The following is a 15,678-nucleotide window of genomic DNA, read 5'->3' as shown; positions in this document are numbered from 1 at the left end:
ATATCATTTCACCCTCAAATTGTGTCAAGAGCCATTGATACTGACAGCACTGAAAAGACACAACAATTCAATGAAATTATTGCAGAGCGAATACTTCCATTATTTTTCAAACTTATCCTTTACTGTGTATTATGATGAAATCTATGTATTCAATTTCTGTAAAATATTTATATGTTTCTGTTGGAAATGGAAAAATAAATTAATGAAAAAGAATGAATGTATAGGCACTACCTGGCTGTAGGCCTAGTGAAAGAAAAGAACTGTGCCAGAACTCTACCAAAACATCACTAGAGTGCAATTATAATACCTCCACATAAAGATTGCCAGCTGTCATGATCTGAAGCATGATTGCTCACCACATTAAGAAAAAAAATCTTAGTGATTATCAAGTGCTGTCCACTTCTACACCCTGTGGCCACAAGTAAAATATGCAGCTACCTGGTCATATATAATTGCTCTTGTAGCTTGCAGCTCGCTGTTGACCCAACAATGCATGACATTAGGGTAGTAGTACCAACAAAACAATTGATTGTGTATAAAAAGGTCAAACATTGAAATTCTTGATATCGTGAAATTTTACTCTGAGAATGGACTTTTTGGTCAGCCATATCATATTAAGCTAGAGAGAGCAAAGAAGCATATTGTGTTATGCACGTTTTTAATTTTTTTGTTTGTTTGGTTGTTGTTGTTGTTGTTGTTTTTTTTTTTTGGGGGGGGGGGGTTTGGTGTGTGTACGAGATATCAGCTGAATTTGACAAACCCATGTGATTCATGGCATTATATGACCATTGAAGCTCAGAAAGTTTGATGTACCTGCATGAGTGTTTCATCCAAAGATGTGCAGAGTTACACCACTCACAAACTGTGTTGGCCATCATGTACAGGGCTGTCACAGTGCAATATCTTAAGACACTGTATCCGGTTGAAATTCTCTCAGATTATCCCTTTTATTCCAGAGACACTTGTGATGTATTGGTGGTATATGAACGAATGTTCACCACCTTTCAGCATCCCCACCATGCCAGCCTGCCTCTGTGTTGTCGTAGCCAAGCAGGGAAAATAATGTCATGTTGTTAGAGTAACCGAAAGCAGACACGGTCTGACCGGATTTTTCCCCTGCTTCCTGAAAAGAGAAACTTGTGAGAGATGAGTGGGAGTGTTGTCAAACCCTGGCAGCCTTGGTCGGGATTGAGTTTCGGGAGAGATCACGGGCTCGTGCATGGAATGCAATGCCCGTTTTGCTCTCTGGGTTGCAGGCTGTCGACAGGGGAAAAACAGGGAAAGACATTGTTGACATTACAGAATATATTATTCGGATGCAGAGAAAGAAAGAGGGGTGATATTCCTCACTTTTAAACCTGTGAGATTTCCTTAAGATTACATTTGGGGTTAGCAGTGGGTATCAGATGGTGCCTACTGTAAAACCTGAGCCATCGAGGTGACTTGAGTGGATGATAATGACAGAATTCTAGCCAGTCACTTGATTTGAATTGGATATCATGAGAATCCTTTCTTGACTCAGAATTAATCAAATGATTATAACTTTGATATCAGTTTTATACATGTACCTGTGACTATAAACACACTTTTTCAGATAGACTTACAACCAATTTCACATCCACGAAGTGCTAAGCCCTGATAATATGCTCTTGCCCCATTTGTGATAGATGTACCATTCATGTGATGTATGTTCATGCCAGCTGAGCTGAAAGTACAATAGATACAGTCATGGACTGGATGACCCTCCACAGATGCCCCTTACACAGTTCTATGAGGAATATGTATGAGGAATATGAATGTCTGTTCCAGTACAAAATTCACCTCCTACAGAGACTCAACACACTTTCCTCTGAATTATTCAAGATTTGATGTAGATTCACATAGCAAATCTTTAAACATGATGTTTTTAAATATGTGTTTCTACAGAGAATTATTTACCTGTACGAGACCATAAGGGTGACCATTTTTGGTTCAGGTGCTGAAATGTAAAGGCTGCCTCTAACAAGCCTTATCCCCTTAAGTATCTATGTATACAAAAAACAACAACAACAACAAAACAGCTGTCTGTTAAGCTCCTCTTGAAAGAATAGTCTTGTCATTAGGTGTATGACTCTGATTTTCCTCCCTCTCTGCTTTCCTGATTGTACATGTTGATAAACTCCGCAGTAGTGGCTGAGTTTGACCATGCAGCTTTCGTACAAGTAATGAAGTTGTGTCGATGTCGTCCATGTCACACTGGTGGTTAGATTCTCACTGTCAGGCTATCAAAGGCAGGAAATGAAAGGAAATCTCCACCAAGACAAGGAAATGTGAGCCGGGGGACATCCCAGCATGGACCTACACATTGTACATCACTGATCTATTGGAAGTTCATGAAGTCTGTACTTCTTTGACAGCTGCAGTGTACAATAGAACCAGATTTTTTTTTTTTTTTAAGTGCATGAAACTTTTGCTAAAGCCAAGATTCTCAAAAGTGAAATGCAAAAAGTTTTTTTGTCTACACAATCCAGTACATGTTGTACACTCAAAATTTGTTCATGCTGTGAAAATTTCTGGTTTTACCGTAGTTGTCAGATTCGCTTGCATTTTGTAGTGGAAGTTTCCCTTTTGTTTTACACTTGTGTCTATGAAGATACAAGATGGATACACATGTAAGGCAGGGCTGCCAACCTTGAGTGAGAGTTTGGCATGAGATGCTGTAATGGCGAGAGAGGGGGGGGGGGGGGGGGGGGGGAGGAGGGAGGGGTTGATGGTGTGGAAAGGGGTTTTCCCCTGCCAAGTCAAAGAGCTTTGGCAGTTATATATTTTAGATAGTGCAATCTGGTACATACCTGTACTTTAATCAGGATTTCGACACATTAGTATCGTACGTAGAGCAGATGCACCTGCGGGAAAATGAGACTTTAAGCTTGGGCATATTGAATCTTTGACATATCAGGGATTTTATTATTATTATTATTATTATTATTATTATTATTATTATTATTATTATCATTATTATTATTATTATTATTATTATTATTATTATTATTATTATTATTATTATTATTATTATTATTATTATTATTATTTTGTTTTGTTTATACAGGGTGGCCCCGTCAGTAAATCAAGTACTGTTTTCCAGGGGGCCCTGTAAACACATACATGCAAGGTAACAATCACAACAAATAACATGAACATAACACAATAGGTCGTACGTCATGCAGAAGAGAACTTTTCATAAAAATGAGAAAACAAGAGACATTTGATTTTTTTTTTTGTTACCTTATATTATTCGGGTTTAGCATGATAATTTGTTTATCAGAGTGAGACTGTTAGAGTTTAATGAATGGCGTGATTTACGCTAATATCGCATAAGAGTCGGCGGCCCTGTGTATGTATTTGTATGGGGGGGAGGCAAATGTTAGACAAACAAATGAATGAAAAACAGTCTCTTTAGTCTGTTGTAACAATACTACACACACGTCACACACACAGATAAGCAGCACTATCAATTACCTTTTATGATTTGACAGTTTAATAAATTTTCCTAATTGTTCAAGTTGTTTCTTATAACTTTTCTGTCAATTTTTGTATATCCAACTATAGAGGTATGTTAATTATTCTATTCATGATTTGTGAGCTTCATCGCAACGCCTTTTCTGCATAAGAAAATTTTTGCTTTTGAAGTTCTAAAGTGATCATGTTGGATATAGATTTTGTCAGAAAGAGTAATAGATACATCACAGGTGGAACAGCAGACCTTTTTTCCAGGTCTGTACAATAAAGTGGCATAGATAGCTTGTGTGATCACTGGTATTTCCTACTTGGAAGATAAGGAGAGAACCTACTTTAAAGATTTGAGTAATATTCCTAAAATTACAGAACAGATATTAATGTGCTGGAAAGCCTGCTATGTCTGCTTGATTCTACTTGCCTTATGGCATTTTATCCTCTGTGATTTTTCTGTTTCCTGTACAGGATCAAGCACTAAATATGACACTGAATCATCAAGATCCATCACCGGGAAGCAAGTTGCCTGTAGCGGTGTGATATCGGACTGAAACAGGCATACAGATGCAGTCAACAAAGGTTGGTACAGAGAGAAATGTTTGTGTATTTGTTTGTGAATTTATTTGCTTGTATGTTTGTTTGTCAATGATGAACATGGTGTTCCACATAATTATTATGACAGATGCGCACTTACATGGAACCATATCTTCTCATGCAATACACACTCTGCATATGTGATACTTTCCATTTCTGAAATGAAATCTCTTCTCGTATTTTGCCACAGCTTCACTTACTGCTATTGAATACTTCAGTATAATTTCAGTGCATTTTCCTATGAATGTTCTCATCATTTCTACATGGGAATATGTCAAATAGGCATTGTAAAGGTTATCCGGTTTACACCAGATGGAAGATAAATTTGTATAATGTAGCTCCTTTAGACTTGGATGAGACTGGAATATGCGAGAGATTTTTATATAATACTCGTGTAATTTTCAGATCATGAGAGAGTTCTTGCTGCTGGTAGATAATTTATTTGGATAGTGTGACATAATTTATGGCAGTACCTGATATTGCCCTTTAATTTCACATAATATGCCTGCAAAGATGCTGGTAGACACACTCTCAGTGGCTAGCCCTACACAAGGTATTATCTAGTTAACCAGTAATTGGCACCATGAATTCTAGTAGTGTGGGGTGCGCCTAAAGGTTAGTAAATGTTTGTTTTATATACCCCCCCCCCCCCAAAAAAAAAAAAAAAAAAAAAATGATTTCCATCACCCAGTTCATACCTAAGTTAGGTATGAACTGGGTGATGAAAAGTAAGGTCACATTCCTACTCTGAAGGAAGATTTTTTTTTCATCTGAACACAATATTGCAATTGGTTTATGGCAGTAAAATACAAAATCCTGTCAGTTGGCGGGATCATCCATTTATTGCTGTTTCTTGGAGTTGACCCATTGAGGACGGGCTGATTTTGCTACAACACGCATTTCCCATAGACACCTGCCCGAGTATACTTGGGACTCATCTTCAACTGCTGTAAATCGGTATGTGGCCATTTTGTAAAATATGTTATGATTCCTATGATAGTTGATAAGTGTGTATAATTTTTCTTTCAAATTTTTGGCATGTTTTCTCCAAATTTGATGTCATCAGTGTCATTTCAGGGACATCCTATTCTGTCAAGAATTAAAAGTGACCTTTATCATCGACAACATCTTTCTCACACAGATAGATTAGCAGGGTATGAAGTGATCAATAAATTGTGAGACAGATGTCATTGACTTTATATTCACCTGTAAATTTAAAGGAATCAATATGCCACATTAGGCCCGTTCACACACAAGGGATAAAGTGCGATTTAAAAATCGATTTTCTTATCGCGATCAAAATTTCGAAATTTTTTCGTGTGTGGACAGAAAAATCTCACTAATTACCGCGATCCTTATCGCGATCCAACTCGCACTATTAGTGCGATTTTTCAGAATAATTGCGATTATTTTGCTTGTTTACAAAATCGAGTCTCTTTGAATCGTGCAGGCGCGAAACTCTATTGGGACTGCGGAGTCAGTCTTCGGTCATGCAAGTTTCGCGCATGCGCAATTTGGCCACTGATCGTTCTTTCCTTGCTGCGAAGTGTGATTTTTCCCTGTGTATGAACGGTCGAAAAAAAAAAATCTAAATTTGGATCGCGATTGTAATTTCGATTTCCGTTGTGTGTGAACGGGCCTATTGTGTTCTAATCTCAGGATTCTGATTATGGAGAACCTGAAGTACCTAAGCAGGCTAAGCTGGAGATATCATGAGGTAAACTATAGCTCAATCGACAAAGGGGTATTCATTGTTTGTGTGGGGAAAGCAATTTCTGCTTTTTTGTTCTTGGAAGGAGTATGCCATACGTGTAAAAAGGAAACTCCATCGTGCCGTTCTTCTGAGCAGAGTGCATGTTCGGTGTCTGCTGTCAGTGCTACTAAAAATTGGGGCAGGGGTATCGCATTGCAGAACTCCCCACATAATTGATAGCATCCAGGCAGCTCAAAAATGCTGCCCTTTTCACTCACTGTCAACTAGGAGCTAGCTGGAAGGAATGCTTCGGTATTTACACTTCACTAGAGAGCTTTGGGCTGCATTAAAGTTCTTTGTACTCTTTTGGTTGCATTCTCATGGCTCTTCAGAAAGCAACATCTGATATCGCACTGAAATGAGGAAGAATAAAGAAATGAACAGTTCATTCCTGAAAAACAAAAGATTGATTGTACATGAGAGCATGTATCCTAGCATCCTGTGGCAACCAACAAATAAAAAATAAAAGAAAATAAAAATAAAAAGAGAATTGGTCAAACCACAGTGACTGCTTGAATTGGAGAAGATATTCTATCAAAGTTCCCAGTAAAGGACAGAACATTTATGACGAGATATAACTGTATTTCACTTCAACTGTGAATTAATATACTATGCCTATAGCTGTTTGTCACTCATGCAAGCCCAGACAGCTGCAATTGTATCTGTGAATATATATCAACTATGAATGAGTTTATATAGATCTGGAATCCATGTCTTGTACAAAAAATGACTTGATTTTTCATAAAGGGACAGCTCCATACCATCGATGGGTAGCTGGACATCTTGTGAGAAGAAGTTTGCAGTCTTTTTTAGGTGCTCATAATGCAAACTATTCATATGCATACATGCATAGATGTGTATATTTTATACATGTACTAGTATTCCACCTGTTGAAGAGTCAGAAAGCTTGATTTGTGGGTCAGGCACCTGCTCTGAGGGGGAAGTGGTTAATGCCAGGATGACTGATGGCAGTGGCTCCCAAAAGGAAGTGCATCCATTCTAAGGAGACAGTCATGATGGATGCCCTTGCCTTGAACTGACTTCACCTGGGTTAACGATTTACCGATATCCAACCTGTGCTTGTTACTGCAAACTGCAGTCCCCACATTCTATGGCCACTGAAGTACATTTTATGATGTCTCGTGTCAGGAGCCTACCAAATACACTGGTACCCAGTGTTCATCATTTATTAAACATTTGAGATTAAGATATGCGTTTTTATCACTCGTTGCAAGTGTTATCACCAATTCTAGTATCAGCTGAATTAAAGTAAACTTTGAAGTTCCATTGTGTATAGCTTTACTGTCTTGAACATTGATAGTCATCAAATATTCACATTTGACCTCTTAAAAGTGTAGTAATGGGTGCAAATATTATTTGGCTACAAATACCTAACTGACGACGGGTGTAAATTTATGATTTTTAGCTCACCTGAGCCAAAGGCTCAAGTGAGCTATTGCGATCGCCCTTCGTCCGTCGTGCGTCGTGCGTCGTGCGTCGTGCGTCGTGCGTCGTGCGTCGTCCGTCGTCCGTCGTCCGTCGTGCGTCGTGCGTAAACTTTTTACATTTTCATCTTCTTCTTGAAAACCCCAAGACCGATTTTCATCAAACTTGGCAGGTAGCATCCCTAGGGGGTTAGGAACTCAATTTGTTAAAATGGGCACCATGCCCCACCCAGGGGGCCCCCAGGGGGGCCCAAACCCCCCAAAATTAAGGAATCTGTAAAAATCTTCTTCTCTAGAACCAGAAGTGATAGAGCTAAGTTAATACTATGAGTTAGTACATTGATGACTGTAGTTTCAAGTTTGTTCATGGCAAAATTAGGGGTGCCCCCCTTGGGACCCAGGGGAGGGGGGGTGGGGAGGGGTTCTAATGGGGCCTAAATTGTACATTTTCATCTTCTTCTTGAGAACCCCATTACCCATTTTCACCAAACTTGGCAGGTAGCATCCCTAGGGGGTTAGGAACTCAATTTGTTAAAATGGGCACCATGCCCCACCCAGGGGGCCCCCAGGGGGCCCAAACGCCCCAAACTTATGGAATCTGTAAAAATCTTCTTCTCCAGAACCAGAAGTGATAGAGCTAAGTTAATACTATGAGTTTGTACATTGATGACTGTAGTTTCAAGTTTGTTCATGGCAGAATCAGGGGTGCCCCCCTTGGGACCCAGGGGAGGGGGGTGAGGAGGGGTCCTAATGGGGCCTAAATTGTACATTTTTATCTTCTTCTTGAGAACCCCATGACCCATTTTCACCAAACTTGGCAGGTAGCATCCCTAGGGAGTTAGGATTTCAATTTCTTAAAATGGGCACCATTCCCCTCCCAGGGGGCCCCCAGGGGGGCCCCAAACCCCCAAAATGAAGGAATCTTTAAAAATCTTCTCTAGAATCAGAAGTTATAGAGGTAAGATAATACTATGAGTGAGTACATTAATGACTGTATTTTCAAGTTTGTTCATAGGAGATCAAGGGGTGCCCCTCTTGGGGGCAGGGGGGGGGGGGGGGGGTTGGTTGGGAAGGTCCAAATGGGGACCTGAATTGTACATTTTCATCTTCTTCCTGAAAACCTCATGATGTATTTTCATCAAACTTGGCAGGTAGCATCCCTAGGGGGTCAGGATCTCAATTTATAAAAATGGGCACCATGCCCCACCCAAAGGGCCCCAGGGGGCCCCAATCCCCCCCCCCCCAAATTAAGGAATCTTAGAAAATTTGGGCCCTTATTGTACAGTTTCATCTTCTACTTGAGAATGCCTGGTCAAATTTTGGTAGAGCTGTGAATAATTTAGATTAGTGACTGCGTGAAAGGTGAACTTGCGATACTCAGGTGAGCGCTAGACCCGCGGGTCTCTTGTTATTGTAGTCATAACCTTATAGCCAAAATATTAGATGGTCCACAACCGAATTGCTGCACCACAAAGATCAGAATCCCAACAGCATTCCACTGGGTACTTTAAAGCACCTTTGACCAATGACTGAGCAGACCTCAGTGTTGGATTTCCTTAAAGGCACATGTGTCAGACATATATCAAAAGATAAAGAAGGTCATCACTAATGATATCTGTGTGTCCAATTGAAAATGTGTACATTAAAATGTACATATGTAAGAAGAGGTGTTTTTTAATGAATAAAAAAATTGTAGATATAAAAATTCCATTAACCCTCTCCCCATCAGATTTAGACAATATTGTACATCACTCTGTAACTTCCAATAGCCAATGAGTTAACTTCCATTGTGTGTCAAGCAGTGTTTATCAGTGCTGACTGTCCATTTCCCTTCCAATTTGAAGAGATAATGAAGTGTCTGGTGTATCAGCTGACCTTCCTTATCCTTAACAAGGAAACCCAAATTTACAAAACAGCTCTGCGAGTGTAATTAACTTGTATCAGCAATTAATCCTGTCAAACTCACACCAGAACGGATCTCTCAATTCTTATCTTGTCCCAAGCCATGATGGAAGCCTTAATCAGAGGTCATTTAGAGACTTACATTGTTTATGTCAACTGTCCTTCACGAGGTGTTGGCAAGATAGTCATGCATTGTATCATGTTATATTAATCCCATCTCCTGATTAAGCATACGTGACAAACCGCGATTAGGGATTTCTTCTCCATTTGTTTCATATCATTTAAAGTAGATAGAGTATTTCAACATATTTGAGACGTCAGTTGTGTCATTGAAGGCATTTGATTTGAATTTAATTTGATTGGATAATCAGTGATCTTTAATCATTGCAATGCCACTCTCCCTCACATCCTACAAACTGTATATGCTGTCATATTGTTAGACACAACAAATTTTACATGTGGTCATTACCCCAGTCAGTACAGTTTTCAACCTCTGAATCTTATGTACATGATGTGCACCAGTACTTCGCATTTTGTTTGCCATTTCATATTAAAAACCTATATTGTAATATATTTAACAGTACACAATGCGAGTGTTGTAACATTCATTTATCTAATCATATCTAGATGCTTTTATTAGTCCAGATTGTGAGCTTCCCTTGAGAATATGTATTTGAATTTCCACATGCCATTCAATTTAGATTACAGCTTTATGTGCTTTAGTCCAGAACGTGATGTAAACTGAGGTCACTATGAGGTCACATTTTGGAGCATGGTGTGATCAAAAAGAAGTCGTTTACCTTTCCCACATTAAATAATAATATATGGCGTGACTTATACATTTGTGCCTCAGTAGCAAGCTTATTCTTATCATCTGAAATGCCCTAACAGAGATGGACTTCAACCCTGTCTGGTAAAAAGGGATGAAAAAATATCTATCGTTGTTTTGTTCCCTTTGATAAGGGAGTCCACTGGAGGGCATACATTTGTGTGAATACACTAGATGATTGTATCAATTTGGTATCGTCTCAAAGAGCATAAAAGGTATATAACTTGCAGGTAATTAGTTCCACCTGTTACCTGTTATACCCCCCCCCCCAAACAAAGTTTACATACTCTACAGTCATCTTTGGACCCCGGGTTGACATGTTAATCCCCATCTAGACCCACATACACTTCTGTGATTTTTTTCTGCTGTATCTGTTTCTAATTGTTTTTCTAAGGCGTCATTTTATTTCATTGGGAGGAGTAAAACATTTGCTATCATTTAAAGCTCTTTGCTGTTTATTATCATATCATTCTTATTTTCTGTTGCATTTAATTTCAAAAGGGCTCCTCATAATTATCAGCCTTTTAACTTAGTAATAAAATGACCATACACTTTATGAGATTACAGTTACTGTTTCTTCTGAAATTGGCAACTGTAAGTTAATTTCTTTCAGATATTGTATAGATTTAATGAATTAAGCAATTCCATCTAATCTTTCCCCAAGTATAAGAAATGTAGTGAAATTCAGAGGTACCAATGTGTTGATAAAAATTGAGAAGATAATCTCTGAGGCAGAATCCCCCGGGGCAAGGTGGGTTAGATATATAGATCCAGAGATGCATGTAATTGAGACATGTATTCACCAGTGAGATGAATCTTTGAACAGCAGGAATCACACTGTGCACATCACTGGGTAGGGAAAACACCCTCTGTGATAACAGTATTCATTCGCTCCCTTCGTGGCATCCCGCTGCGAGTCAGGGTTCTCTTCCTGTCATAAAAAAAGTACTAGATCTCTCTTGCTACCCAAACTTTGGGGGATCCCTAATATAATTTGGCTCGTTTTATTATAAATTGACAGCTTGTGGGGTAGACATTGTGGATCTTGATCTCTTCATTCTTCGCAAGAAGTACATTGTAAACCCTTTTGAAATGCTCTATGTGACTTAAACTTGATGTACCAAACTTAACATACTGATTTGCTTAATAGAAAAATGCCATGCACATCTTGATCTCAATATCATTGTAATGATTGATAGTGCTAAAAATGAGAATAAATGTAGTATATTATGGTCATGGCAGAAGTAGTTCTGATAATGATTGTAATATTGGTAATCATTCAAAAAATGAAGAAAAAAATGTGGACACTATTTGTATGAAAACCATAACTGTTTTCATAAAACGTGTTACCTTCAAAACTAAGTAGGTGTAAGGTATTTCATTATGCATGGCCAAAATTATATTTTCTCTGATCAGTTTCATGAAGATTTTTTCTTCTCTTTGTTGACAAGGTATCGTTTCCTGTATCGGTGAACGATTTGTTGAATACTGACACTCAAAATGGTTTCCTTTTAACTTCCACGGTCGGTGTTTCCATGTCTAGATTCCTATTCTTTGCTGGTCTGTGAGCAAAATTGAAAAGCTCTCTGCGACTGCACCATTCACCCTGGGGTTGAAAAGCAATCACAGGGGAGCACTTTTTCATTTTTAATCATCGAAATTAATCTGGCAGTAAGGAAGAAACTGCCAGGGGGTACAAATTTCATGCTGAAGATCCCTTTTTCCACGCCATTGTCCTCCTTCCGACGGCGTATGTGTCCCTTTAAGGCAAGAAGGTAGCCTAACCGTCTCTTCAAATGTCACATTAGTGAGAACAGGGAGAATAACTGCCAGGCAATGACAAGGGACTAGTCTGACCTAGACTTGACCCCCTGCAGCCGTCGAGTACCTGGGATTTCGCTAAGAATCGGAATATTGCTGGGATATATGTAAAGGGAGCACAGACTACAATTAAGATGCATTTCTTTTAAACCATTTTGTGTGGTGCACTATAAGTACCTGCATATTTCTCCACGGGCATGACTTTTCTGCTTTATTCCTCCTTGCTTTTTCCCTGCATTATTGTTTTTTAGAAGTTTCATTAATTTGTAATTTCATTGTTTAGTGATATTACACATTATCATACATCATGTTGGTTTTTATCTTATTTTCATTTCATCATGCATACAGGCCACATAACTAAAGTGAATATAGTTACATTGTAACACACAATATCATTATCCTTATATCAATATCATTATACTTCTTTGTTACCACATAAAGTTGTGATTTTCCTTAAAGATTCACAAAGTGTTATGCTTATTTTATGTAATTTCTCCTTTAAAGGGACTATATAGTATTGGTTGAGGTGAGGATTTAGCTTTGAACGTTTTGCGAGATATTTAGAAACCACTCTTTGAAATGTTAAAGAGCATACAATTCTGAGGAAAATTGGAATTTTATTTGATGAAAATCTGTTTTGAAATGACTGAGATGTCAAAAAATAACGTAAAACAAAGAGATTTTAATGAAAGTCACGGCCTGTCACATTTTATTAGGATTTCTCTTTTGGATATCTCAGCCATTTCAAGACAAATTTTCACAACCAAATAAACTGTGAATTCCTCTATGAATTGCATTTTTTCATATTTCATAAGAGGTTTCTCATCATCTCACAAACACACACACAAAAGATGAAAACTCTCATCTCTATCTGAACCAAAACTATACCATCCCTCTAAGATGACTGGAACAAATTTTTCAATATGATATAAGGAGACAAAATAAAAGAGAGAAGAGAATACAAATTAAGTCAACTGGATTAAGAATCATACCCAATCCAATATGCAGGACAAGAATAAACAAATAAAAAGATGCATGCTAGTGGACATTAGGAATTGTGAACCTTATTTTATTTTCGGATACATAAACCTTTGCCGTAACAAACCTTATTTCATAATCAGGCTAACAAACCTTCAGAATAATGAACCTTATTTCATTTTTGGAATTAAAAAATCTTCAGAATAATGAAATTATGGAGTAATTAACCTCACTTCATTTTTGGAATTATCAACCAGAGGAATAATCCACCTGTGGAATAATGAACCTTTGGAATGTAAGCTGGTATAATGAACCATCAGAATAACTGATCTTCTGGGGTGAATAGTGAATTGTAACTATGTGCAGGAATTAGATTATTGGCCTCATGATTTAGCATTATTTTGACTCAACTGTACATTTACATTTTAATGTGAAAGTTGTACTAGTACAAAGAATCTTAATGACATTATACCAGGTTTTTGTATTTTGTTTGTAGGGATTCTCCAACGGTCAGGTAATCAATATTGGTTCCTTTCTCCAACTTGGAGCAAGTCAATTTTTTAAAGTTAAAGGTTTCCAAACAAGACACATCATGTTTACATTTTACCCAAATGGCTTTGCCTTACAATTCTTTCTCAGCCTCCTTGTGTCATTTTCTCTTTATTGTAGCTATTGATTTCAATAATTCTATAAACAACTTTAGTAATACTTAATGAAAGTTTCCTTTAAGATTAAGTTCTTGATATTAACAACTGTACACCTCAAAAGCTATTTGCTGAAGAGCCAATTCACAGTTGAGAGAGTCCATTTGTCATTTTATTTTCATTTTCTTCTCTTTCTCTTTTGTGCTCACCAGACCACAGATAATCAGAGTTTTGGTCTGGTCTTCCAGACAAAATGTTTTTCCAAGCCCTTGGATGTCCATGTCCCCCTAATCCAATACAGAGATGCCAAGTGATAAATTTTGTACTATTTTTTTCTTTTGGGGGGGGGGGGGGGGAGGGGAGCAAAAATACTGCAGGTTTCATCTTAAATACTATCCTTCCCAATTTGTATTACTGCACTCGTCTGTTGCAGGAAGGTAAAAAATAATGTTTTTCCACTAGAATATGCCATTTCAGCCCTCAGAGTACTACCATGCTGTTTACAGGATTGGCATCCTTGCCATTGGGTGTAGGAACCTGGTAATCCCAATCTGGGACATTATCATAATTCAGTGGCAGTATACCCTATGGGTACAATATTTACTTTACAATGTCTGATATCACTCCTCCTGTGAGGAAGGGCTGTGGTTTTAAGTAGGACATCACCTAGAAGCAATAGACGAGTGTATTTACATACCACAAATTTTCATATGTTTGATCTTCTGTTGTTGTTTTTTTATTCCCGCTCCATCAATCTACAATCCTCCATCTTCCGTCTGTCTGGATGCGATCCCTTCTCCCAGGCGTCTTGTCTCATTCTCACTCTTGCAATTAGCATAACGGGGGTTAGCATGTTGGCTTGTTTGTTTGCGAGTCCAGAAAGTTCACGCTTGTTCATAAGCTTCCTCCTGGGCAGCTTTCTTTATGGGCCTGGCTGGATTTAATCAGATTTCTGTCTGCTGGCTAGAGGGAATCATATTTTGAACTTCACTGGGAATGCTCTAGTGCGAGTCAAAATGGCCGACATTTTGTTAAAACATATCCCAACTGTGCAGGGTGCATCATAATATAGGCAGGATAAAGAATGTAATTTTGCATTGCAGGGAAATGTGTCAAAAGAAAATTTGTAGGAGGAGAAGAGAGAATGCTGTGTTATTAGTTTACACAAACTTTCTGGTAAATATTTTGCCAGTTCTCAACCACTGGAAGCAAATGGGAATCACATGAATACAGTTACTCAAGGGTGGATAGATGAAGCATTCATGGCATTGTATTCCAATATTGTGAAGTGCACTCGATTTATTGCTTTAGATCAACAACATTAAAGTTTGAAACTTCAAGCAATAGTGTAGTACGTATCCAGTTCTATGTAAGATTTTTACCCTTCCGTGCCTTAGTAGGGTGAAAATTATGTATTGAAAATATGCATAATTATCTAAATCTTGAATTAATGTGTGATTAGGAAGTTACTGTGTAATACATTAAGTATTTCAAAGGAATGCAGTTCACACGTAAAGCATTATTCATAGAAGACTGTAAGATTGTGTTATTGTGAAGGAAGTTTCTTTATCTTTGTTCTATTGTTTGATCGTGAATGTTGGTCGTAACAGTGGGAGATGTCATCTCTGTCCTCCCAAACTTGCATCCTTGTCTTTCGTTTCCCAGCTTGGTAAATGTTATCTTCTCATCATTCAGGAGTGGAGATGGCTCACGGAGGTCACCGGGGGTCATGTGTCAAGTGAAATGCCATCTTCCATTCCCACAAGCTTCATATTACATGAATCCAGTAGCCATAAACTAGTCTTGAAGCAAGACTTGGTTAGTATTTCATCAACCTAGAAATTTGAGTATCGAGGTAATGCTTGGCACAACTAACCAGATTTATGAATAGTTTTCATAATTTTGAATAGCTAATTGCATTTTTAGTTGAAATTCCTGAAAAATATGCATTGATATACAATGATATAATGGGAATAGAGTGACCAAAGTACACAGGAGGTTTCAGATAAACATGACATCAAGATAGCATTAGTGTTATCCTGGAAGATATCTTATTTATTTGGATAAATGCAAAAATAAACTATTGAGTGGAGATCTGTCTGTTTTGTGACCAGACCTACAAGCTACTTATTTTGATTTAAGTTATCTCTCCCTCCGGTTGCCAGAAATGTATAATATGATGCCATCGGCATTTGGAGCTGGCATAAATATCAATGCCAA

At 38.0% G+C, this 15,678-nt stretch overlaps 1 protein-coding gene across 1 annotated transcript in view; it reads left to right on the top strand.

The window, feature by feature from the left end:
- The window catches only part of LOC139728092 (tripartite motif-containing protein 2-like), an 84,715-nt gene that overhangs the window by 31,046 nt on the left and 37,991 nt on the right, over positions 1-15,678 (top strand). Inside the window, exon 2 of the mRNA XM_071639055.1 lies at positions 3,961-4,071. Coding sequence (XP_071495156.1) covers positions 4,057-4,071 — 15 coding nt within the window. The 5' untranslated portion in view covers positions 3,961-4,056. The remainder of the gene's footprint in view (positions 1-3,960; positions 4,072-15,678) is intronic.

Source organism: Diadema antillarum, unplaced genomic scaffold (genome assembly GCF_040938485.1).
Source record: "Diadema antillarum isolate AM-2024a unplaced genomic scaffold, OU_Dant_1.0 seq00000163_RagTag, whole genome shotgun sequence".
Classification (NCBI taxonomy): domain Eukaryota; kingdom Metazoa; phylum Echinodermata; class Echinoidea; order Diadematoida; family Diadematidae; genus Diadema; species Diadema antillarum.
This window is presented reverse-complemented; position numbering and strand designations above follow the sequence as displayed.